Source organism: Talaromyces rugulosus, chromosome III, assembly GCF_013368755.1.
Source record: "Talaromyces rugulosus chromosome III, complete sequence".
Classification (NCBI taxonomy): domain Eukaryota; kingdom Fungi; phylum Ascomycota; class Eurotiomycetes; order Eurotiales; family Trichocomaceae; genus Talaromyces; species Talaromyces rugulosus.
Genome location: NC_049563.1, coordinates 2,792,791 through 2,817,765, shown reverse-complemented (window position 1 = coordinate 2,817,765; position 24,975 = coordinate 2,792,791). Strand labels below are relative to the sequence as shown.

Genomic DNA, 24,975 nt, shown 5'->3' with positions numbered 1-24,975 from the left:
AACGATGTACTGTGTATTGTCAGAGAAGATCTATGTGATCAGTCACAATTGTATGGACCCACAGCAAAAAGAAACGCTTTGACTCCATGAAAAATGTGATCAAGAATGGGTCCTTTCAAAAAAACATATTACGACTGTAATTTTTCGAAATAAGGTGTTCAGCTTATTCGACTATAAAGCACGTGTCAGACTTGCCAGGTCACATTCTAGCCCGTGCTCAAATTAGAAGTTTTCCATCAACGCAACCCCCGGACTAAATAAAACCAGCATGACAATGGCTTCTTGGACGTTCGATATGAAGTCTCTTGAAGAAACATTTGTGAGTTTTTTCGGTCTTTCCTGGGGGTTCACGGGCTTTGTGCTTCTAGGAAGTGTAAGTGAAAGCGATTCGATTCGATTAATAGTGTTGCCATCAAAGCTCATTAGTCGCAATTAACTAGATTTTCCTCCTCACGATTCTACGATCCATTTACAACACACTTTTCCATCCACTGGCTCGTTACCCTGGCCCAATTATCTGGACCTCAACTTTTATTCCTTACAAAATTGCTCTTATGAAGGGAACAACCCATCTCTGGCATGCCGAGTTTCATCGCCGCTATGGACCAGTAGTCCGAGTGTCACCAGACCAGCTCTCGTACATCAGCGCCCAGGCGTGGGATGATATATACGCTTGCAGGAATCCTCAGCTGAAGAAGCACCCTGAAATTACTGCGAGCCCTGCAGGGGGTGTGAACGGGATGGCCAACACCCCTAGTGATACGGACCATGCCCGGATGAGGCGCGAGCTGGTTTCAGGCTTCAGTGAGAGAAGTGTCAGGGCGCAAGAGAATCTTTTGACACGACATATCAGCCAACTGGTGGTAAGGCTCAGGGAGCGGGTCCTTGATACTCAGAAAGAGGGTCCAGGAACTAGGGAGGCCAATATGTCACTCCTGTTGAACGCTACAACCTATGATATCATAACTGATCTGACCTTTGGAGAGAGCGCCAACACGCTTGAGCAGGAGACCGACTGGATTGGTTTCGTTATGCCCATGGTAAAAGCACGCATTGCTTCCCGCGTTGTCACTAAATATGTAAGTCAGCCGGCTCTTCAGTAAGCAAACAAGGCATTCATTGATAGATATAACAGGTCTCTTTCTTCGTGACCACAATCAGTTCGCTATTCCCGGTGTTATTCCCGAGTGCTACAGTGAAATTCCACCAGAGCAACATCGCTGCATTGGACCGCCGTCTCGATTCGAGTGCTGATGACAAGCAACCTGATCTCCTCACTCTCGTAATGCCTCATTTAGGTGGACCCCAAGGCTTCTCAATAGGGCAGCTTCGCTCAACGGTGGGATCACTCATGATTGCCGGATCCGAAACTACTGCCAGTGTCCTGACATCCGCCAATTACTATGTTCTTTCCCACCCACAGATATACGCCCGGTTGAAAGAAGAGGTGAGAGCGAGTTTCGCAAGAGAAGAGGACATCAACATCATAGCGGTCAACAACTGCAAGTACATGATTGCCGTACTACAAGAAACAATGCGAATCTGGCCAGCAATCCCATCGAGCCTTCCACGCATAAGTCACGGCTGCTTCATCGATGGAAACTGGGTTCCTAATGGAACCAAAGTCGGAGTGCACCAGTGGTCGTCATATCGGTCAGAGCTGAATTTCACCCGCCCAGAGGAGTTCCTGCCAGAAAGATGGCTGGAAGGAGAGAATCGGCAGTTCAAGGATGACAATAAAGCCGCGTTTCAGCCGTTTAATGTGGGCCCGCGGAACTGTCTTGGGATGAGGTACGTACAACCTGTAGTTTGATGACTACTTTTCCACTTATTAAATCTGGTCTAGCTTTGCCAAGGTTGAGCTCCGTATGATATTTGCGCGTTTGTTGTGGAAATTCGATATGGAACTTCTCACTAACCACGAGGAGTGGGAAGCGCAACGCACCTACATTGTCTGGGATCGGTGCCCGCTGAGAGTCAAGGTTAGACTGGCACAGGAGCAAGGAGAGAAAACATCAGACTGTTAAATACATGCTTTGAGGCAAGCGGAAAGACAGCGATATGGAAATTTCTAGAGGGGAGAAGAAGAGAAATGTATGCCAATAAATTGATATTCGGTCGGACGAGAGAGAGGTAGAGGAGGAAGCACGTTATGCTGTTTCCATGCCACTAGGGCTCAGATTTTATCAGGGCGCATGACCCGAGTGGGTACGCTATCTCAACAGAATTGCATATTAGGATGTAACTTGGGTCTTTACGTTATTACATTAATTGTTTCATATTTTTCAGACTGATACTGGTAGGTGCCGAGTTTTGAGGGAAAACAGACCCTAAGTAGTATATCCTGCAGGTTAACTTATCTCTTTTGAGAACACACATATTTAATACAACACATAAAGAGATGTATGAGGACGATGAATTCTTTCTATCTAAGAGAGAGAGCTTATAGGAAGAACTCAAAGAAGAGGTATGAAACACAGGGCAAACATGCTTACTCGCCAATATTGACTCATAAGTACGCACTTGATACTTGTCGTTTAGCATACTCCCCAATCATGCCTATCGCCATCGAAGCCCCTAAAATGCAAGAACCCGGGCCAAACCACCAAGCACAACTGGCAGGGTCGGTCAAATTGACCAGAGAGACCATGGAAACCAGAACAAGAGCCGTTGTGCCACATGATCCCACAAAGTAAATGACTGTAAACTGGCTGAGAATACCAACAACGACCAGAAATACGACTTGCGCGGCCGCCATGAACGAAAAAACCAATTTCGGAGTTCTTCCAAGGCGAACCGCTAGCGAGCCCACGCCAGCCTTGATGTCATCCTCCATGTCTTGATAAGCATACAGAGTATCCACAATAACGGTGTATAGGACGTTGGCAGCATAGAGACACAGAGCTGCAAGTCGACGGCGATGGCCATCGCCGTCATTGGATGAATGCTGTAGAATGAAGTCCACGTTGAGGGCTGCGCCGGTCATAAAGATAGCTAGGCCGAAACCAAGGCCCAGAAATATTTGCGGTAAATGTGTTACACGTTTGCAAAACGGATAGAAAAGTGCTGCTAATGTGGTGATGGCTGCGTAGAAGAGGCAGGGCGTGGGCAGAACTTGAAGTATTATGGCGCCGACGACGAGCTGCAGTAGAAGGAAGACGTGACCTTGAACGGGGCTCACTGAACCTCGGGCAATAGGTCGTAGCCGAGTTCGAGCTACCTGACGATCAAGGTCGTGATCAACATTGTCGTTCCAAGTGCACATAGCCCCACGCAAAATCAATACCCAGGCCATGAAGTATGAGGCCAGGACGATGAGTAGCCATGGTTTCGGAGGGGATGGGGCCACACAGGCAGCAAAGCTCAGCCCGATAACATAGTGGCAGTAGTAAAAATAACATCCGGCTAGTCGATGCAGTCGCATAAGCTCAGCGTACGGAGTCAATGAGGAGGGTAGAAGAGCGAAGATGCCTTGAGTTGGTGGTTTATATTCATTCGAGGCTCCCATGACAGTGTACAGTTTGATAAAAATCTAAAAAGACGGAATTGGTTGAAGTTCAATGGCAGTCTAATGAATGAGGAGTTCAATTGACTAGAAAGCGTGAGATCTGTAAGCCACAATGAGTACGCGATTCTTATACTATAATTCTTAAGATACAAGCAGCATCTACGTTGCGAATTCCCTGGTACCCATCATATGTGCACGTAAAGGCCATTGCTGGGTTCACCCAATCTAACAAAACTTAAATTTTTGAACAATACAATAAATGTGATAGGGCTAGCATATTGCGGTAGGAATAGAGTTCAGCTTCAGCAGTATGTCCCTACTATAACGGAAATTAGAAAAAGATCAGCAATTCTCCCACTCGCCAAATTCTTTCATTCATAATTTATCATTAAGAGCAGTACGATCTACGCCTTGACCGCCATTGTGCCGTCCCCATTTTCGACCTGTCTATTTTGCCAGACCGCCATTGTGCCGTCCTCATACCCTACAGCCAGCCATTGCAGGATGTGTCTTTGTTTCGGCAGTATCTATGTCAGTTTCTTCCACCTGACGTTTTAAATGGCGAAACGAGATCAAGAAATCCTATTTCTTCTGTGCATTGATGAGTGGTATATTGTGTTTGAGTTCTACGAAGTCGATTAAAACCAGTCGACATATCACATTGTAATTGAATCATCCTGAATCCTGATTTGACTGTCAGTGCAGGCTCAGTACAAAGTAACACTTTTACTGTATGAAAACGGCTGTATCGTCTCGTATTTAATATAAGGAGTATCTCCTGGCCTGTAAGCGGACGGGGTACTAAATAACCCTTGCTTCATTTCATATGTACGATGCTGATTGAGGCATAAATATGCCATACGATTATTAGCGGGTCAATAGCATCATATGCTGACACTCTTTCTCCACGGGAAGCATAAATTGATTTGGTATATCTTGGTTTCTTTGAAAACACTTCACACTAGACTATTAGTGTACGTGGCCAATGACACCAACCTGCTAGACTTGTGAGAATTTGTTTGGTTTTAGGAGAAATCCTAGCACCCCTTAACACAGTATATTGGCTAATGGTTCCTCATACTAGATCCCATCGTTGTGTGGTCATTGTCATCGTCTTGTTAAGACCATGCAATACCCCAATTATCTCGTCTTCCTTGTTGGGGTTGCGATATCACTAGTGATTCATAATGCGTATAGACTCATCCAACGCAATCTCACTCAACGCCGTTTTATAAGTCTTCATGGCTGTCAACCGGCAGCTAAGGTTCCCTCGAAGGGCAGATTCAGCAACCTTAGGCGAATTCTCTCCAACGTTCGAACGGCCAAGCAACACCGAATCCTTGAAACAAACCAAAGCACCTTCCAACGTTTCGGCAACACCGTAGCTGACAAACGACTTGGACGCCCGGCCATCATCACCTGCGAGCCTGAGAATGTGAAGACCATCGTTTCGCAACAATTTCAGGACTTCACAGTTGGACATCGTATTCACGCACAAGGTCCACTCCTCGGGCATGGCATCTTCACATCGGATGGCGACCAGTGGGCTCGTTCTCGTGCTCTACTCCGACCTAATTTCACTCGCGCCCAGGTATCGGACCTTACCCTATTCGAGGAGAAGATACAAGACCTTTTCGCCCTCATCCCCCCAAACGGTGCCACGGTTGACCTACAAGAGCTTTTTTACTCGTATACCTTGGACTCTGCGACGGAGTTCTTGTTCGGACATTCCCTTCATACACTAAGAAGATCACACCCTGATAGCGAGTCGGGGTTTGAGGTTGGGAAGGCGTTTAACTATGCCATGGAGGCAATTACCATGCGGTCCCGGTTGGGTTCCCTGCGTGTCCTCCATTTTGATCGTAAAGCAACGCGAAGCTTTAAGATCTGTCATCAGTTTGCCGAGAGGATCATTGATTCTGCAGTGCAACGGAGAGACGCAATTCCCATTGCTACCGGTGACTCTGGACAGAAACAAAAGTATCGGGTCGTCGACGAGCTGGTGCGCCAGACCAACAACAGGCGTCAAATCCGGGATGAGCTAATAAATGGCCTAATTGCCGGTAGAGACACCACCGCCGGTCTCCTGAGCAATCTATTTTTTTTGCTAGCCAAACACCAAGAGGTATGGACTAAACTGCAGGATGAAGTCAACAGGACACTCAATGGCCGTCTTCCGAGCTATGAAGATCTGCGCCAGATGAAATTTCTCCAATATTGCTTGAATGAGGGTCCGTTTTTGCTCTCCCATGCCCAGTAGCTACATGTATAAAAGTTAACATCTCACTATAGCTCTCCGACTATATCCCGTGGTGCCAATTAACGGCAGGCTCGCAAAAATCGATACATGTCTCCCAGTCGGCGGTGGCCCCGATGCAAAATCACCGGTATTTGTTCCCAAAGACACCATGGTCATATACAGCGTGTATTCAATGCATCGACGTGATGATCTATACGGGCCCAATTCCAATGAATTCTGGCCTGAGCGGTGGGACTCCATTCAGCCGGGATGGGGCTATCTTCCTTTCAACGGTGGTCCACGAATCTGCCTGGGCCAGCAGTATGCTTTGACAGAGGCTGGATACGTGACAGTCCGGCTGGCGCAGCGATTCCGTAAGCTCGAGAGTCGTGATCCGGGGAAGTGGGAGGAGAGTCTTTCAATGACGTTAAGATCTCGAAATGGGACTAAGGTGGGTCTAATGTCGACTTAACAGTTAGGAAGGGTTCAAGTAATCCAACCCGTGATCGGAGACGTAAGGCTCATACCGGATCTGTTAAACTTCCGTGTCGCCTTTTGCCGAATGGCTGCCAGGCGGCGCTCTGGAACGCCGGAGGAGATATTATCGTTGATCAGGGAGATCCAAAACCTGCCAACAGACCAAGATGCAGTCAATTATCTTGTTGTTAGAAATCAAACCCTGTCTATAATCGAGGTAGACAATAGCTTGAGTAACAGCTAATGTAGCTAGGTGCTTATTGAGCTACAGTATCAAGCGGTCCCTAGTTGTCGAAGAGGAAGCGATGAAGTCAAAGCGGGACATAAAGAAGCGAAAAGGTTAAGCAGAGGGTCGACAGAATGAAAGGAAAGAGGAATATTTCCCAAGAAATTTGAGGCCGTCCATTTCGGCGGCGTTATCTAATCTGGTTACCAATTTGAGACCGGATGATCCGTGAAGAATTTGTTCTCTCTTTTTTTGCCTTGGCTCTGTTGCAAGAACGCTTTATTATCACCATGCATTATGTATGCAATCGCTGATCGAACAAAATTAATTAAACATACTTTCACAAAACGTGTAAACGTTTTACATCTCCTGATTCTGTCCTTATTATTACTATAAATTACTCTATATAATTAGAGCACAGCTAGAGCTTTTTTATGTTTCTAGTAGCAGGAATTTAAGATTTTATTATTGATGATGTGCCGAAGTCTTTTTTAACTAGCTTAGAATTATTATCTACTCTATTAGTTTATTATAATACTAATATAAGATTTAGGAACTCTTTTCACCTCGGAAGCCGCGGACTAATCCAAGCACCGCTAGCTATCATAGCAGTGGTATCATCTTCCAATCCATATTGTTTAAATATAACATTGGTTCTGTCTCTATGATATCTCTGTTAAGCGATTCACTCATTCTTGACACCTTTACTGCCACTAACAGGGCCGATCTCGACCCCTAATAGCTGTAAAATCTCTTCGATAGCTCTTCCCTTGTTCGATGTCTTACTCGCTGGTCCACTAGGACCAGGGTCATTAAGCAGATCGGCCTCACGCCATCGGTCCTCGCCGCCAACATCACACACCTCTAGAATAGTGCCTGGTTTGTATTTTTGAGGACGCGTGATAAGTGCCATCATTGCCTGCGCAACTTCTTGCGGTGGCAGTAGAAAATCCTTGTCTAGATCAAGAATTTTCGCTGCTGAAGGATCCTCTGTGAAAAGAGGTGTTCGTATCGTGCTATTTTGTCACGAGTTAGGAATAATTCACCTCGTGGACTCATTAAAATTGAAAGAGATGAAAACGAAACTGACCCTGGAGCGACACCAACAATTCGGATCCCTAGAAGGTCTTGCAATGGCGCCATACCCCTGACAAAGGAGTTGATGCCATGTTTACTGGCCTGGTATAAGGGGGTTGCCATCCCGGATCGCTGTCCGGCGATACTAGATACATGTAGTACACACATTTCAGAAGATAGTGTTGATGGCCTTGTGCAGTTCTTTATCTCAATGAATCTTTTGATTGCAATGCGAGTCATCTTGATAGGGTGAATGAGATTGATGTCGAGCACTTTATAATGACCGAAATCGTTTTCTGTTCCGGGATCCGCCCAGAAAGACAGTTCTGACGATTGGGACAAAGGCTCATATATTCCAGCACCAGGAATGATAATATCCGGACAAGGTGTGTTGAAGACCTGTATACAGACCTCAAATGTGTGTTCTAGCTGGGGCCATGATGTGACGTCTGTCTGCACGAATTCCACCCGGCCTATTCGCGCTTGTTGCGTGTTTTGCTGCTTCTGTGATATCGTTTGCATCCATTCTTGAGCCGTAGCATGTAGTCTCAAGTCCGCAATGAGCACGTTACAACCAGAATCGACAAGTAACTGGGAAAGCGCGAGGTTGATCCCAGAGCCACCGCCGGTGACGATGGCTGATTTTCCTCGGAGATCCTTCATGCTGTTATTTTCTCCCTTTCTTTACCAAGCCAACCAATTCTAGTCTACTTCTGGTCTATGTCTTTGTATTTCCATTTCTAAAGGAGTTAATTATCTTGACATCTCGGAAAGTTCACCGATAAAGCTCGGCTTCTTGGACGTACGGGGGAGTAAGAAGCCGAAAATCGAAATCCGGGGAGGACATCCGAAACGAGTGATTGGTTAGTCTGAAGCATTTCCCTTTTAGATTAAATTCTTCCTTGTGATGTCCCTTGTATGAATAGTCTGTAATTTATTATTTCAGATGTAAATAAGGAATTTGAAAAGACATCCGGATGCGTTACGAGATCGAGTTTTATGAAATAGCAACATCAATCCATAGAAACTCGCCAAACAGCGAGCGCATGTACCAGGGGCCAAAAAAAAAAAAAAGAAATGGACTATTCAGGTGAATTTGTATTTCCGCCATTTGACGAACTCCCTCGAGTCGATGGCCAACCAGTCGGCTGCCTTTGGGGATTTTTTGATCAAGATGAGAAAAAGGATGAACTCGGAAGTATGAGCATCCTGATGTTTTACCTCTTATTTTCGGTCCAGTCAAATTATTGCACCTGAAATGAAAAACTATATGAAAAAAAGAAACAAAACTGAAACATCACAGCTCTCAATCTCCTAACCTCAACTGTTGTCAAAGCCGCAGCCGCCGAAATCCAGCTGGGAAAACATGTTCAGCTCGACTGGGCTATGAACCATCTCGATTACCCCGGGTTTGGACGATTTCGTTGTGAGCATATTATCAAAGACTTGGGAGAGAAGGGTCTTGTTGCATTTGATGATGAGCTGCGAATTAATACGCAGACAAGCTCGCAGTGGGATGGGCTTAAGCACGTGAGTGATTTGTTAACACTTGGATTTGAATCAGGATTTAGCCAGTGCTTTTTCTAATAGAAAATACCTATATGTACGTGTAGTGGGGATTACAGAAGCAGGGACTGTTTTACAACGGTGCAACGCCGGAGGAAACTAGGGATACTTTGAGGAATGGAATTCATAGTGAGGCTTTGAATCATTTACTGTAATGATGTACTTGAGACTGATGAGTGCACAGATATATGCAACCGAGGTGGCATAGTTGGTCGTGGGATTCTTGTTGACTGGGTCTGTATATCTCCAATTTACCCAAAGTGTGTTGCTGTTCCTAATAAAGCTGTAGCTCCGATGGTGGGAACACAAAAACCCAGACAAAGAGCCCCCCTCTGCGATAAGCACGCATAAAATCCCAGTCTCCGAGGTCGAAGAGGTTCTCCGCTATCAAGGGACAGAGTGTCGACAAGGGGATATTTTCATCATGCGGACTGGAATGATTAAGTGGCACGAGTACGTATAACCTTGCGATGTACCAGTGGCAATGAAGCTTGCATAGGTAGCTTATTCACACAAAATTGCATTCAGAGAAGCATCAGTCGAGACACGAATCCACGGAACACGAGATAATCACAATTTGATCGGTCTCGAAAACAGTATGGAAAGTATACGATGGCTCTACTCCAAGCATTTTGCTGCTGTCGCCGGTGATGCCCAGGGATTTGAAGCATGGCCGTTTCCATCTGACTTTTGCTTGCATGAGTGGCTCTTGGTGCACTGGGGGACCCCCATTGGCGAACTATGGAATCTCGAGGGTCTCAGTCAAGCTTGTGCAGAGTCGAATCGGTGGAGTTTCTTCTTCACCAGTGCACCACTCAATGTCGAGGGTGGTGTGGCTGCACCCCCGTCTGCGATAGCTGTTTTATAGATAAGCTTTAAATATACAAGTAGTCTTGAAAAATGTCAAGGGTTACCGAATGCCGGTATATTTAGTGGTTCAAAGAAGCCATCTAAATCTGGTTGATTAGCTTGGTGAGGATTGATATCGAAGAGGCTTTGAAGAAAAGTCCAGTCATCGATGGGAATCTCTTCCATATTGGTGCCGTGAGCCAAGCTGTTCTGGAGTAGATCGAGATTAATATCGCCATATCCTTGTAGATGGGACCTTTCTGTACTGTTGCTAACAGGACTCGCATTGCCGACAGGACGCAGATCAACGTTGACATCTCTTCTCGGTAGGTTGTTCCTTGAAGATTGAGTCCCCAGGTGAAGGTTAGATATTTCGCCCGATCTCCCTTTTGCGGGATTTACCTGCTGGTTTTCGCGATACTTTTTCTGTAGCATACGTATAACAGTTCTGAACATGAGGAGAACCCAACTGCCAACCGGCCATGATTGCTGAAGGGATTCTAGTCCAAACATGCATACCCGAACGCGATTTTCGGCGAGCTCTCGTTCAACAGAGCTTGACGTGCAGATTGTTGATAGGTGAATAGCGAGAGCGTTGAATAAAGCGGGAATTCTTCGGATAGTTAGCTTTTATGTTATTTCCCCTTTGAGGGGAAGGTGATTATCACGTGTGGATTTGGCAAACTTGGCCCATTGAATCCGTCAGTAGATCCTCCATAACCCGTGATACATCATTAGCAGCCCTAAACGCCCGCGTGCGATTTCCCCAGGGCTCTATTTGGTCCTCGCCATATATACTACGTGCAGGTCGGCAAAGTAGGATGGCGGTGTAGCTATTGAACTCAAAAATTAGTGAACTCTAAGTAAGCCTGGCAAATAAAGTAAACATACTTCAACGCCATTGCAAGCATGGCCGACCAAAGCCGTTGTTCAGAACCCGGCCCCGAAGTATGGTACTGAAGTATAGGAGGAATATTCTTCTGGAAGACCTCCAATGCATCTTCTAGTGAAGTACGATCTGTATAGTCAGAAGACTGGATTACTGAATAGCGAGATGTTATAACGTTCGTGACTTTATTTCATTCTTATCAGCATAATCCTTCAAGCTGTCTTAATAATCAGTATGACTTACGTATTCGGCAAAGCCGAGCCATTTGGCATATGTAGTCTTTTTGAACATCGCCTCCAATGATGTCCTGAGGCTCAAGCATTTCGACATCACTGTCCTTTTCTGTGAAACGCTGCGGTCGTCCGATGGAACCACTTACAAGAGATTCTCGTATCTACCATAACCATTCAGTGTGAGAACGAAAAAGTATGGCTGATATACTAATGACTGACCCTAATAGACCACCAAATTCTTCTCCATTTTCTACTCCTCTCGCGATCCATGCCGGATCGAAGGGTTCTGTTATCCAAGTTAATAATCATTGAGTCTCCGAAAAGCGTACGTGGAACAACTCACGAACGATGCATCCCCAAGCTTTGAGCTTGACTGACAGAAATTCCAAGCCAGTGCCACGAATCTTTCGACTCGTCGGGCCCTCCCCACCAGAAACTAAGCAGAAATGTTCCCACGACTATATTAATCTTGTCGACATCGGCATCCTCGTCGTACAGTAGCTTTGCTTGCCGATAGAATATTTCCCGCGCCGCATATCTATCAGGCAGACCAGCAGAAACAAGGTCGGCCTCTGGGCAGATGGTAACGGCAATCATCAAAGCCGCATTGAGAATTAGTAAAGATGATTCTCCGTCTTCTACTTGACGAGTGAACTGTTCTTTGTCGATAATAGGAAAAGCTGGGTGAAACCATTTGAAATAAAAGCTTAGAAGACCTGCAGTGTGCTCTTGTGCTAAAACGCGGTAAATTCTCCGTTCCTGGAGAAGAATAGCTTGTTGCCAGGACGGGTTCCCTGTTTGTGTCTTTGTAAATGACGACGCCTCGGAAATTGGATAGTGCAATCGTCTTTGATACTGAGGATTGGGGCCCCTCAAAAATGGGGCCAAGACTTCATTTACCACATAGGTGAGACTGAATGCCTCTCCAAGAAAATAAGTCTTGGCTGATCGAGTGATGGGACGTTGTACCTGGTCGATACCATGCTCGGCCACTTGGGCATAGAGCATGGCAGGAGAATCTTGCGTTCGCGTACCTTGTCCTGCATCAAACTCTTCCAACGAGCTGGCTGTATGCATATATTGATTGGAAGCTGGGAATGCATCATCACGATATTGAGCGTCCGAGGCTGTGATTGGGGATCGTTGATCATTTACATGGCTACCACCAGTCCGGCGCCGCGCATATCTGTGTGAGATTTAGTGGTGTACTCATAAATAATTTCTTCCATTCACCCACTTGCCACGCTGGGAATCGATCAGGACACATTCGAAGCCCCTGGACGCACACCTCGAGCAAGGACGGTCTTTCTGGGCATTGCAGCGCACCTTCTTCGAATTGCATCTCCTACATGCAATCGAAATGCGCCGACGCGCTGAGAGACCTTTCCCTGGGCTAGCCATGGCGATGGTGAAGAAGCCGAACAAGGATTAGATGCAGGTTAAGATCGAGACAGTTGCGAGATTGGCCCCGGATCGGCACAACCCCATGAAGAAGGCCCGGGGTAGTGCGGGGTATAGCCGGGGGAGCTCCGGATCTGACGAGAAGCCAGCTTGGCATACGTATGTAATTGCTATGCTTAGATGTGCTGTCGTATTTAATAGAAATAATTTTCATTCTTTCATGTGCCGAGAGTAACCTACAATATGGCGCGCGCAGACATTTCATTCCAAACCGCTGACCATGTCACTCTACGAGGATGGTTCTATCGCCCGGTATCAGCCTCGACTGCGCTGCCCTGCCTCGTGCTGTGCCATGGCTTCAGCGCCCTCAAGGAGATGGATCTGGACAAATTTGCCGAATACTTCACTTCGAAGCTGCCCCTGAACTGTCTAGTCTATGACAACCGTGGCTTTGGAGACAGCGACACCAAGGAGGGCCAGCCACGGCAGGAGATCATTCCCGCGCAGCAGACCAGTGATCTCTCGGACGCCATCACCTACGCACAGTCGCGCAGCGATGTCGATGCTGACAAGATCGGTATCTGGGGATCCTCATACTCGGGCGGCCATGTCCTATGGACTGGAGCAGTCGACCGTCGAGTCAAGGCTGTTCTTTCTCAGGTGCCATGCGTGAATGGATACGATAACTTCCACCGTCTTGTGCGGGCGGACTTTGTCGCTGGCATGAACAAAGCGTTTCAAGAAGGTTTGTTTGTTTTAAATAGAGAGATATATGGTATCGGGGAAAAAAAACTAACTATATGAAATAGATCGCTTGGCTAGGGCTGAGGGCAAACCAGCGGCCATGGTTGCCGTTGTTGATGCAGACCCTCTGAAACCTTCAGCTCTTCCAAGCCCTGATAGTTGGGCTTTTTTCAGCGACTGGGAGAAAAAGTCGAATTGGAAGAATAGTGTAACACTCAAAAGGTGCGGTTTCTATCCACGTTCATTCGATAAAATGCTATGTACAAAAATCGAATAGTTCGCTAACCAGCTCACATGTAGTATTGAATGCTTACGCGAATACGATGCATCGGCGCATATCCATCGGATATCACCCACTCCCCTACTTATGACGGTTGTAGAAAATGATGTTGCGACTCCTACAGACTTGGCGTTGGAAGCATATTCCAAAGCTCGAGAGCCGAAGAGACTACAGATATTACCCGGTGGGCATTTTGAAGCATACTCAGGACCTAATTTTGAACGCAATGTGTCGTTTCAGGCGCAGTTCTTGAAGGACTACCTGTTATAAGGAGAGGTAATTAGTCAACATTAGGATCTACATATGAAAGTGAAACTTGCGGCAATGTCAAAACACTGGCTGATGCTTCAATATCTTTGCCAGTCTATATTTTCGTAATACGTGTAATAAATATCAACGGTTCAATGTTGAAGTTTCTCTGTTATTCAATTCAACCTGTTTTATACATTTAAAAACGTTGAACATTTGAATGATCTTATTGTGCAGTGATCTCAATGCCCGAAAATAGTGGGATCTCGAAGTGGCCAATTCACAGTCATGTCACGTAATGATTATTGGTATAGCAAAAGGAATTTGATACACTGCAATATTTTAATAAACTGGAAATCAATTGGTTTAATTTCAACCATTGATCAGTTATCATCATGTACTACATCACATTCACCAACATCCATCTTCTGACCCTTATTATGGCCTTCCTCTCCTTTCTCATCTATGTGTCGAACAGGATCACTACCATCTGCTATTTCATCACCAAAAAAAGCGCCAATTTCTTCTAGACTCAAACCTTTCGTTTCTGGAAACTTGAACCACATCAACGGCGTGCTCACTGCTGGGACGAGGATGAAGACAAGATAATATTTCCAACCCACGTCGGCAAAGGCTACCGGTGCAGCTTGCGTGTAAACTAAACGCCATACATCAGTGTTGAATTTTTTTGTTTTAAAAAAAACAATGGATGATACGTACCAAGCGTCATAGCAAAAAGTCCCATCACAGATAGCCCTACTCCCTGGGCCCTTAGATTTGTCGGAAAAAGCTCAGAGCAGTACACGTAGCTAATAGCATCAACGCAAGAGCCGTAAAATGTGACGAAGAGGAACAAGAACAAAACACCAAATCCATTTCCGATTTCGTTTGAGGTGCCACCGTATTGAGCTACCATGGCGGCTTCACATGATACCATTAAAGCGCAGCCAATCTATCCGGAAAAGGATGAGTATGAGAGGTTTGAAAAAATGACAATAACCGTGCTTACCATTCCAACAGACAACATGCGGATACGCCCAACTCTATCGACAATCATAGGGCCGGCCCAGTTAAGGAAGGCTGCCCAGGTGGTATAGACGCCATATAAGAGGAGCGGAACGGAGCCTGAAAGACCGAGGCCATTATATAGAATGACTTGGTAGTTGTTGATGACAAGGACTCCTGTCGATTGTGCTAGGCATCTGGTGGAAGTGACTGTTAGCTTAGTATAGTCAAGGAAGACTTGGTTTCCGACTCACTGCACAAAAAGCCCCATTAAGAATCGTTTCCGATAAGATGCATTCTTTAAAACAGCAATGAGATTGGTTGGTTTGCGAGAGTCTAGCTCCAGTTGACTTTCAATGAGGCGGCATTCCTGTCGGACGTGGTCTTCTCTCGAACCATGAAGAGGATCAGTATCGTCAAGGCGATTGAGAACCTTCAAAGCTTCGTCTCGACGATGTTGCGCCAGCAGCCATCGAGGAGATTCGGGTAGCCAGCTAGATCCAAGCACTAGTAACAGAGGGGGAACAACTAGTTTTTATTGACGTAGTGTTAGCTTGAGGTGCTCGTCACATCCACTCAACATGCGAATGGAGACAAACTCTGTAGAGCCAAGCATAAGCGCCATTGGATTTGTGGATTGTTTTCGTAGTAACACCCCAGCCCAGTCCATGCAGCTAATGCCTGTTTTATCCATTCGTGTTAGTTATGTTGAATGACTCCATTTATAGAATAATGACCAGGAAAAAAAAGGAATAAACGTACGTAGCCAACAACAATAAGAAACCCATGCGATCCAACCATCCGACCTCTCATCTTCGGAGGCGACACTTCTGACTGATACAATGGCACAATAACATTGATCATACCAGACCCCATGCCGTTGAAGAAGCGTCCAACGAGGAGCATCGCAATATGCACCGAGCCAGCCTGTATAGCAGCAGATACGATACAGGCTATGGTGATTATCTGCACTGATCGTTTTCTCCCTAGTTTGTCGGCAAGCCATGCAACTACACCGCAGCCGATTATACCACCGGCATAAAATATTCCTTGCGTCGCTAGAAAGAAAAATACATAAGTAACGGCATTAGAGGTCTTAATGAAGTACTTGAGAATGCTTACTCGCTTCAATCGAGGTCTGCCGACTGCTACCATCTTTCAGGTCAAAATAAGCAAAAAAGGACGGCAGACCAAACACCGTTCCCATGATCGAGTTGTTGAATCCATATGTCAAAGACCCTAGGGCCACGAAGAAGACAACTTGAAAGTTGTACCTCGTGGCGACGCCAGTAGCCTGACTCATCATGCACTATTTGTTGTGTTCAATTTTCATACAATTTTCGTATTTGATCAATTGTTTTGAAGTAAGTGAATTTTGATTTTCCAATGTCTCGAAATTAGCTATATGCACGGTGAGCATGCACCCAGACGATCGGTAACGGTCGGTTTCTGGGGTACACATGCAGGGGCGGGGAAAGTCCGGGGCTATAATAAACAAATGAAACTAAAGTTTTTAATTCGGTTTCTCGTTTATTTGGTTGGTGTTGGCTGGAATGACTCGTAACAAATCTCGGCTTCTCGAAGAAGCCGGAGAAAGTTAGCTGTCCCAAAAGAGTAAGTAACCCTATATCCGGATAATGCTCGGCTATGGCAGGACTTTTAGATCCGAGGCCATGCATCGATATGTAAGCATAAATGATCATTTCTGGATAAAACACTGGACAGCAGTCACAAGTCATCCGCATAGTCAATAAAGACATTCCTAGAGTCAGTAAAAGCCATCAAATCAACGAAATGGGCTCAACCGGTCGTCATCAGCCAGTCCGAGTGGCCGCGGCCTCTGGATCTGTTACAGATCTAGTTGAAAACTTGACCGATTTAGCCAAGAACGCCGAGGTCGATTTTATCGTTGGAGATTGGATGTCAGAATACAACATGACAATCCGAGGCAGCGCCAAGGTCGCGAATGTAGGAACGCCAGATGCCGAACCAGCGTTTGAGCACACGTTTATGGACGCTCTCGAGCCTGCAGTGGCAGATCTTGCTCGTCGAGGTATAAAGTTGGCCGTCAATGCGGGATCATCGGATACCGAGAAGCTATACAACACGGTCAATGACTTGGTCAAGAGCAAAGGTCTGAATCTGACAGTTGCATGGGTTGAAGGCGATGAAGTTTTCGACGTCCTACAGCGGTGCAAAACAAAAGGTCACCAATTCCGGAATATCACAACAGGGCAGAATCTCGATGACTGGCCCTTTGAGCCCATATATGCCCAATGCTATCTAGGCTCTTGGGGTATAACCGAGGCGTTTCGACATGGAGCAGATATTGTTGTATGTGGAAGAGTCGCTGATGCAGCCCCAACTATGGCGGCAGCCGCATTCTGGCATGGCTGGGGTCGGACTTCATACCGAGAGCTGGCACACAGTCTAATTGCAGGCCATTTCATTGAGTGTTCATGCTACGTGACTGGAGGCAACTTTACTGGATTCAAGTCTTTACCGCAGGGTATTTCGCCGTTATTGAATCTTCCAGTAGCAACAATAAACTCCGATGGAACTTTCTTCGTGGGTTTGCATAAAACTCCTGGCCGAAGTGGTCAAGTGTCGGTAGACACATGCCGATCCCAGTTGCTCTATGAAATCCAAGGGAAAAGATACTATAATTCCGATATCGTTGCAATCATAGATCAGATCAAGCTGGAGAAAAGCGGACTAGATTCTGTGTATGTCAGTAACATCGGATTTGAAAAGCCTCCAGCAACAACCAAAGTCGGTATCACGGCCAAGGGTGGGTTTCAGGCCGAAGTTCACTATTTTGTCGTTGGTCTAGATGCAGTCGAGAAGGTCAAATTACTCGAGCGCCAATTACGACATTACCTCGACACGGACAAGTTGACTCTGCTCAAATTCACCACGTCTGGAGGTTCAAGTCCGAACCCGAATTCCCAAGACGAAGCCACGCTGGATGTCAGAATCTTCGCCCAAGCTCCAACAGAAGAAGCTTTGTCACCAAAGAATTTTGCCAGACCTTGCTGGAACATTGTGATGATGACGTATCCCGGAGCAACATTTGCAGTTGATGCGCGACAAGGCGTGCCTAAGCCATATCTTGAGTACTTTGTCACAACGCTCCCTCTATCCCATGTCAACCATGTCACCAATTTGCCGTCTATGAATAAGTCTATTTCAATCTCTCCGCCTACAGATACAGTTCCGTATGTCTTTGAGCAAGAAATTCAGGAACCTACCGATGTCAAACCTCTCCATGCCTTTGGCCCATCTATCACGGCACCTCTGGGGTACATTGTTCACGCTCGTTCGGGAGACAAGGGTTCAGACTGCAACGTCGGTTTCTACGTTCGACATGCAGATGAATACCCGTGGCTTCGGTCTCTGCTGTCCGTCGAGCGAATGAAAGAGCTGCTTCAGAAGGATTATAACGGGAAAAGAATCGAACGGTTCGAGCTACCCAATATCCACGGTAAGAAAGCATTAAACCACTGAAAAGTATAAAAAGACTGACCATAATTTGGCAGCTGTGCATTTTCTGCTCAAAGATCATCTAGACCGAGGAGTTGCGAGCAGCTCAACGTATGATGTGCTAGGGAAGAACGTGGCTGAATATTTGCGGGCTAAACATGTGCAGATCCCAGAGGCGTTCCTTGCCCGAGGAAAGATCTGACTTGGTTGATGCAGGGTTTCTAGCTGGGCATATTAATATGTATGCCATGTATGCAATATATACGTTGGGTTTACCAGACGACTACAATATAACCTTTTTATTTCATAGTAAAACAAGGCGAAGTGCATTTTACAATGATAACAAACTAGCTCTTGCAAAAATTTAGAATACTTTTGAAATACATATAGAGATATCGGTTCCTTGTCCGAGTTCCTGCGACGATCTCCCGAGGGACGAAGCCGTGCTGATGCTACGTGTTGGGTTCGATGATGCCCTAGCCCCCCGGTAGTAATAATAGAACCTGTTAACTAGTGTTGTCCTCATTATTGGGGCGATCGCAGTCAAGAATGAAATGTGTCATTATGTGCGGTTGTGCAGTGCCGGAATCGCCACATGAGACGGAGCCTGGTAACCAGTAACTATACAGCTGCACGAGTACTCGCCACGTAGAATATGCCCGAAACAAAGAACATATGATATACCCACAAAAAAAGAACAAGAAAAACCGATTCCATCCGCTTCGGTTACGGAAAAGAGGCTCTTTGTCGCTTTCTGATTGGCCAGTGGCAATGACTCAGCGTTCTCGTGGGCGCAAGGGGGCCAGCCAATGGCAGCACGAGAAGTAACCTTAAATGTGTGGCGGGCGAAAAGGCCAGCATGGCCCATCCTCCAGCGACGCCGTACTTATTGCCTTCCTTCCTCCGCGTCGTCCCCCGTCTGTTCTCTCTTCTTCCCACTCCCCATTCACCTCCCTCCCCCCATTTGTCTTTCCCTTTTCTCTTCTCTTCTGTCCTTGAGATCTCTTGAGGTAAACACCGCCTGGTCATCTTTCTTTCACTCAGAAAGAAGCCTCCAGCGGTTGGGAGAATTTACCCAAGCTCCTCCTGTTTAGTTGTCCTTTTTGAACCTCGACAGCAAACACCACACAACATGTCGCGAGGATCTCGGCTGGACTCGCCGTCTAAGCCTTTTGCTTGGACAACTGTCCTCTACCTGCTCCTCGTCTTCATCGCCCCTCTCGCCCTTCTGGGAACTGCCCAGGCTTCTGACGACCAGAACGTCACTGAAAACTATGGCACTGGTAAGCTATCATCATCCCACCACCATGATGTCTAACTCTAATCTCTACGTTTCTAGTCATCGGTATCGATTTGGGAACCACCTACTCCTGCGTTGGTGTGATGCAAAACGGAAAGGTTGAAATTCTCGTCAACGACCAAGGAAACCGTATCACTCCCTCATACGTGGCCTTCACGGACGAGGAGCGTCTGATCGGTGACGCCGCAAAGAACCAGTACTCTGCCAACCCTACAAGGACCATCTTTGACATCAAGTGAGTGGCGTCGCTTCGTGGTATACTCTGGACCGTTGGTTGCTAATGCACACTAGGCGTTTGATCGGTCGCAAGTTCGACGACAAGGATGTCCAGAAGGACATGAAGAACTTCCCATTCAAGGTCACCGCCAAGGATGGCAAGCCTGTCGTCAAGGTCGATGTCAACAAGACCCCCAAGACTTTCACTCCCGAAGAAGTCTCCGCCATGGTCCTGATCAAGATGCGCGAGATCGCTGAGAGCTACCTGGGCAAGACCGTCACCCACGCTGTCGTTACTGTCCCCGCCTACTTCAACGACGCCCAAAGACAGGCCACCAAGGATGCCGGTATCATCGCCGGCCTGAACGTTCTCCGTGTGGTGAACGAGCCCACCGCCGCCGCTATCGCCTATGGTCTGGACAAGACTGGTGACGAGCGCCAGATCATCGTCTACGATCTTGGTGGTGGTACTTTCGATGTCTCTCTCCTGTCGATTGACAACGGTGTTTTCGAAGTCCTGGCTACCGCTGGTGACACTCACTTGGGTGGTGAGGATTTCGACCACCGTGTCATGGATCACTTCGTCAAGTTGTACAACAAGAAGAACGATGTTGACATCCGCAAGGACCTCAAGACCATGGGTAAGCTTAAGCGCGAGGTTGAGAAGGCCAAGCGTACTCTGTCTTCCCAAATGTCTACTCGCATTGAAATCGAGGCTTTCCACGAGGGCAACGACTTCTCCGAGACTCTTACCCGCGCCAAGTTTGAGGAGCTCAACATGGATCTCTTCAAGCGTACTCTGAAGCCCGTTGAACAGGTTATCAAGGACGCCAAGGTTAAGAAGGCCGATATCAACGACATTGTCTTGGTTGGTGGTTCCACCCGTATCCCCAAGGTTCAATCTCTTCTTGAGGAGTTCTTCAACGGCAAAAAGGCCAGCAAGGGTATCAACCCTGATGAGGCCGTCGCTTTCGGTGCCGCCGTCCAGGGTGGTGTCCTCGCTGGAGAGGAAGGTACCAACGACGTTGTTCTTATGGACGTCAACCCTCTTACCATGGGTATTGAGACCACTGGCGGTGTGATGACCAAGTTGATTCCTCGTAACACTGTCATCCCCACCCGCAAGTCTCAGATCTTCTCGACTGCCGCCGATAACCAGCCTACTGTCCTGATCCAGGTCTTCGAGGGAGAACGTTCCATGACCAAGGACAACAACTTGTTGGGCAAATTCGAACTCACCAGCATCCCACCGGCCCCTCGTGGTGTTCCTCAGATTGAGGTTTCTTTCGACCTCGATGCCAACGGTATCCTTAAGGTCAGTGCTTCCGACAAGGGCACTGGTAAGGCCGAGTCGATCACCATCACCAACGACAAGGGCCGTCTTACCCAGGAAGAAATCGACCGCATGGTTGCCGAGGCTGAAGAATTCGCCGAGGAGGACAAGGCTGCCCGTGGCAAGATTGAGGCCCGTAACGCCCTTGAGAACTACGCTTTCAGCCTTAAGAACCAAGTCAACGACGAAGATGGCCTTGGAGGCAAGCTCGACGAGGATGACAAGGACGCTGTAAGTTGACCGCAACAATCTTATACAAGTTATCATGGTTACTAACAATTGTTTTAGATTCTGGAAGCTGTCAAGGAAGCCACTGACTGGCTTGACGAGAACGGCGCTACTGCTACGATGGAAGACTTTGAGGAGCAGCGCGAGGCGTTGTCCAGCGTTGCTTACCCTATCACCAGCAAACTGTACGGCGCTGGCGCTCCCGATGAGGATGACGAGCCCAGTGGCCACGATGAGCTGTAGGCGTTTTCTTTCTGTAAAGGGCATTAGGGAGTTTTTGCGTTTTTGATCATCGATTATGTATGTTCTACACTGTACTCTAAAGAATGATTGTTAGACTGCAATCAAGTGATACCAAGTGATACCTCGAGGATGTGAGAGGATGTGCTTAATTGCTGCGCAATAAAATGTCTGGATCTGGTTTTTAAAGTTCAATTTCCCCCATTGTCAATGAAGTCCTTGATGACTTCGACAATGACCTGATGATCATGCTCTTGCTTCAACCCACTAACAACAATCACACCCACAATCCCATCCACACCCTTGACTCTAATCGGAAAACCACCTCCATGAATCGCATAATCCTCGGGAGACCCATTCGAACTCTTGAGAGCAAACTTTTTAGCAAATGCTGGCTCTACATCATATTCCGGCGCAGCAACAGTAGCAGCAATCTTGTTTCGTAAACCCCATGAACTCAACCCCCATCTCAGAACAGCATTACGTTTCCGGCGCACCCATTCTTCGTTGTCAGGTAGTGTTCCTGACTCGGTCACGGCCTGAAATAAGATATGGTTCCCGTTTGCCTGCGTGATCGAGATCACGGCGGGTTTGCGTTGAGACGAAGGTAGAGAGAGGATGCGTGTGCGCAGGGCAGTGCCGAGGGACCAGGCGGTTGAGGCTGTGAAGGAAGGGAGGACGGCAGAGGGGGAGAGCTCGTACGAGGCGAGTTCGGTGGGCTTTTTGGATGTTAGATGTTTGATTTTTATAGAAAGTGATTGTAAGATGGGGTGTATGTACTTACGTTGGTGGAGGGGTCTTGGAGCGGTTGCGAGGAGGCCATTGCTATAGACAGGCTAGAAGATCGTGCAGAGCAAAGCAATGTTTTAAGGCTAATTAGCTTTGAAAATGAATTGTACGATAAATGAGAAGGTAGAAGTTGTCTTGTTCTATTTAAACGGAGCTCGACCGACATGATCTCGTCATTGCGGCCTGCCCCACTCGTTCTCGCGGGCAGGTCAACCCGAGAGGCAAACCCATTTCGGTGAGTTTTATGAGATTTTTTGGAATTGAATGCAGTATGAAAGAAAGTCGTGGCTATCATAATCATTTGGGGGGAATCCTCCCTTTCATTCTCTTGCAGTGTCTTACTAATCGAACGTATGTTGTACATAGTTGGAGGCGCTTGCTTGAAGGTCATGTTGTCTGACCAATAAGCATCAAGCTACGTGGATCCAGACTCCACTATACCAGTTACTATATAACGAATGCTATGATCTCCCTCTTCAATAATGACCGTCTATTAATAATAAATTAACAAGAGATATCAATTTATTCATGTAATCTGACGGCCCAGACCACATAATTATTACCCACCATGACAAACGACAAATAACAAGACCCATATCGACATTTCTCCGAGCTCTCAATTCTCCGAATTGCGCCCACCACCGTTGAACAACACAACAGATTGATCAGTTGACGTGTCTATTTTAAACTATCCGTGTGACACTTTCTCCTTCCAATTCCACACTACAGATACGGAGCCCCCATTTCATCGTATCGAAAAATCGGGGTTCTATGGTCGAGACTTTCACACACAAGTCTGGACCCCCACAGAGCGAGTGCATCCAACTGCCAAATATGGTATACCGTTGGGGGGTTTCTTTTTTTGCGGGGTAAGTCGTACTACTTTACTGTTTGATACCGGTATGGGCTTCTCTATTGTTTTCTGAATGTCTTTGTTTGTGATTCGGGTTTTGATTGAAGCATAAGGTATATATTATAGGTGGCAACTGGGAGACTCAACTCATCATTGGATTTTAATTGATGTGAATATCAACTTGTGCATGTAGATACAAACGGAAATCAAAGTTACCAGTTGAAGATCATAGCATCTGATCAAGATTAATAATAAGAGAGGTTTATATCTACTCGGAGAATCGGAGAAATCGTAGGATTTTCAATACAGCAGACAGAGCAATGAGTGGGATGTTCCAAGCCTTGTGACCCTTTCTTTCCCTCCTTTTGGTGTAACGGCCAGTACTTTAAAAGTAATACACGTGGATGAAATAATAGGTAGGTTGGGAGTCTGGTCATGGGTACAAATACCTACCCAGCCGCCGTCGAAAATCGTCATTTCTTATCACAAGAATTTCTTCCATTCTTCTTAATCCTAATAGAAAAGAAAAATGTCCGAATCAATTCCCAAAACTCAAACAGTCGCCCTGGTGCGAACACTCGGTGGCGCCGTCGAGTTTGTGGATGACTACCCCGTCCCAACGCTTGGTAACAACGAGGTTCTGGCCAAAGTGCTCTACACAGGAGTCTGCCAAAGCGGTAATGCAACTTTTTATAAAATCCTGGCTCGTCACGTCTGCTAATGTAGCTGCGCAAAACAGACTTGCACACGAAATGTGGCACAGCTGCAGGCCACGACGGCACTCCAATCACAAACATCAAGCTACCCCACGTCGGCGGACACGAAGGAGTCGGGCGTATCATTTCAATCGGACCGAATTGCGGCGAAGGGATCAAGCTAGGCGGTTTGGTTGGGATTCGATTTCTGAGCCGCGTTTGTCGTCGATGCGAGTTCTGTCTGGCGGGCAACGAGCAGTACTGCATAAAGAGCACTAACCATCTTCATCACGAGGATGGAAGTTTTCAAGAATATATTGCCTTGGATGCGGACAACTTGACCATCCTGCCCGACGACATTGATCCGAAGCTGATAGGGCCTGTTTTGTGTGCTGGCGTGACAGCGTACAAGGTGTGTTTGATTTTTGTTAAAAGTGTCGAATAATGCTAACTCGATTGTAGGCTGTCTTGAATGCTAATTTCAAAGTTGGCGAGTGGGTGGTGGTTGTTGGTGCCGGTGGGGGTTTGGGACATCTTGCAGGTTGGTTGATATTATAATAGCCTGACCCAAACTATATGCTAATAACTGCAGTTCAATACGCACGAGCTCGCGGAGCATCTGTTATTGCAGTGGACAGCGGAAAAGACAAGCGCGAATACTTGCTCTCCGTAGGAGCCAAAGAGTTTGTCGACTTTGCACTAGTCCCCGATGTTATCCAGGGAGTACACAAGATCACCAACGGGGGTGCCTCGGCCGTTATTGTCGCAGCTGGCAATCCCAAGGCGTTTGCCCATGCGGCCGAAATGCTTCGAGTTGGCGGAACACTCAGCTGTATCGGCATTCCGCCCGGTCGGCCATTCCTTGAAACCCCCATTTCGACTATAGTCATCAAAGGCCTCAAAATCACTGGAAACCTGATCGGCTCACTGAAGGAGTGCATGGAAGCCGTCGAGTTGACCCGCCGTGGCATCGTAATGCCAAAGGTGCAGGTCAGGCCGTTCCGGGAACTGACTGCAGTATATGAGCTGCTTGAGAGGGGCGACATTCCCGGCCGAATTGTGCTGCAGGTAGCTCAAGATGCATGATTTTCAAAT

At 46.8% G+C, this 24,975-nt stretch overlaps 11 protein-coding genes across 11 annotated transcripts; 6 read left to right on the top strand and 5 right to left on the bottom strand.

Annotated features, from left to right (window-relative positions):
* Window positions 1–274: 274 nt before the first annotated feature.
* TRUGW13939_05833 (uncharacterized protein) lies at window positions 275–6,219 on the top strand (the record flags this gene model as incomplete). The annotated part of the gene is made up of 6 exons (XM_035488991.1): window positions 275–373; window positions 441–1,079; window positions 1,136–1,791; window positions 1,847–1,982; window positions 4,593–5,739; window positions 5,801–6,219. The coding sequence occupies 6 exons, from the start codon at window positions 275–277 to the stop codon at window positions 6,217–6,219; spliced, it is 3,096 nt and encodes a 1,031-aa protein (XP_035344884.1).
* Window positions 2,510–3,508, bottom strand: TRUGW13939_05834 (uncharacterized protein; the record flags this gene model as incomplete). The annotated part of the gene is made up of 1 exon (XM_035488992.1): window positions 2,510–3,508. One exon carries the CDS (start codon window positions 3,506–3,508, stop codon window positions 2,510–2,512), a length of 999 nt encoding a protein of 332 aa, XP_035344885.1.
* Window positions 6,220–7,135: 916 nt separating the features above from the next.
* TRUGW13939_05832 (uncharacterized protein) lies at window positions 7,136–8,190 on the bottom strand (the record flags this gene model as incomplete). Its single annotated transcript, XM_035488990.1, has 2 exons — window positions 7,136–7,466; window positions 7,541–8,190. 2 exons carry the CDS (start codon window positions 8,188–8,190, stop codon window positions 7,136–7,138), a joined length of 981 nt encoding a protein of 326 aa, XP_035344883.1.
* A 414-nt stretch (window positions 8,191–8,604) lies between these two features.
* Window positions 8,605–9,961, top strand: TRUGW13939_05831 (uncharacterized protein; the record flags this gene model as incomplete). The annotated part of the gene is made up of 4 exons (XM_035488989.1): window positions 8,605–8,725; window positions 8,831–9,057; window positions 9,383–9,546; window positions 9,622–9,961. 4 exons carry the CDS (start codon window positions 8,605–8,607, stop codon window positions 9,959–9,961), a joined length of 852 nt encoding a protein of 283 aa, XP_035344882.1.
* A 35-nt stretch (window positions 9,962–9,996) lies between these two features.
* Window positions 9,997–12,465, bottom strand: TRUGW13939_05830 (uncharacterized protein; the record flags this gene model as incomplete). Its single annotated transcript, XM_035488988.1, has 7 exons — window positions 9,997–10,555; window positions 10,611–10,775; window positions 10,834–10,960; window positions 11,075–11,225; window positions 11,284–11,350; window positions 11,408–12,250; window positions 12,302–12,465. The coding sequence occupies 7 exons, from the start codon at window positions 12,463–12,465 to the stop codon at window positions 9,997–9,999; spliced, it is 2,076 nt and encodes a 691-aa protein (XP_035344881.1).
* A 243-nt stretch (window positions 12,466–12,708) lies between these two features.
* Window positions 12,709–13,759, top strand: TRUGW13939_05829 (uncharacterized protein; the record flags this gene model as incomplete). Its single annotated transcript, XM_035488987.1, has 3 exons — window positions 12,709–13,210; window positions 13,275–13,431; window positions 13,510–13,759. 3 exons carry the CDS (start codon window positions 12,709–12,711, stop codon window positions 13,757–13,759), a joined length of 909 nt encoding a protein of 302 aa, XP_035344880.1.
* Window positions 13,760–14,121: 362 nt separating this feature from the next.
* Window positions 14,122–16,046, bottom strand: TRUGW13939_05828 (uncharacterized protein; the record flags this gene model as incomplete). The annotated part of the gene is made up of 7 exons (XM_035488986.1): window positions 14,122–14,396; window positions 14,459–14,690; window positions 14,748–14,940; window positions 14,998–15,271; window positions 15,343–15,424; window positions 15,506–15,801; window positions 15,866–16,046. 7 exons carry the CDS (start codon window positions 16,044–16,046, stop codon window positions 14,122–14,124), a joined length of 1,533 nt encoding a protein of 510 aa, XP_035344879.1.
* A 491-nt stretch (window positions 16,047–16,537) lies between these two features.
* TRUGW13939_05827 (uncharacterized protein) lies at window positions 16,538–18,428 on the top strand (the record flags this gene model as incomplete). The annotated part of the gene is made up of 2 exons (XM_035488985.1): window positions 16,538–18,227; window positions 18,283–18,428. 2 exons carry the CDS (start codon window positions 16,538–16,540, stop codon window positions 18,426–18,428), a joined length of 1,836 nt encoding a protein of 611 aa, XP_035344878.1.
* Window positions 18,429–19,358: 930 nt separating this feature from the next.
* TRUGW13939_05826 (uncharacterized protein) lies at window positions 19,359–21,546 on the top strand (the record flags this gene model as incomplete). Its single annotated transcript, XM_035488984.1, has 4 exons — window positions 19,359–19,509; window positions 19,566–19,761; window positions 19,818–21,306; window positions 21,364–21,546. The coding sequence occupies 4 exons, from the start codon at window positions 19,359–19,361 to the stop codon at window positions 21,544–21,546; spliced, it is 2,019 nt and encodes a 672-aa protein (XP_035344877.1).
* Window positions 21,547–21,734: 188 nt separating this feature from the next.
* Window positions 21,735–22,366, bottom strand: TRUGW13939_05825 (uncharacterized protein; the record flags this gene model as incomplete). Its single annotated transcript, XM_035488983.1, has 2 exons — window positions 21,735–22,262; window positions 22,328–22,366. The coding sequence occupies 2 exons, from the start codon at window positions 22,364–22,366 to the stop codon at window positions 21,735–21,737; spliced, it is 567 nt and encodes a 188-aa protein (XP_035344876.1).
* A 1,348-nt stretch (window positions 22,367–23,714) lies between these two features.
* On the top strand, window positions 23,715–24,966 carry TRUGW13939_05824 (uncharacterized protein; the record flags this gene model as incomplete). The annotated part of the gene is made up of 4 exons (XM_035488982.1): window positions 23,715–23,862; window positions 23,925–24,292; window positions 24,343–24,421; window positions 24,473–24,966. 4 exons carry the CDS (start codon window positions 23,715–23,717, stop codon window positions 24,964–24,966), a joined length of 1,089 nt encoding a protein of 362 aa, XP_035344875.1.
* Between the last annotated feature and the right edge of the window lie 9 nt (window positions 24,967–24,975).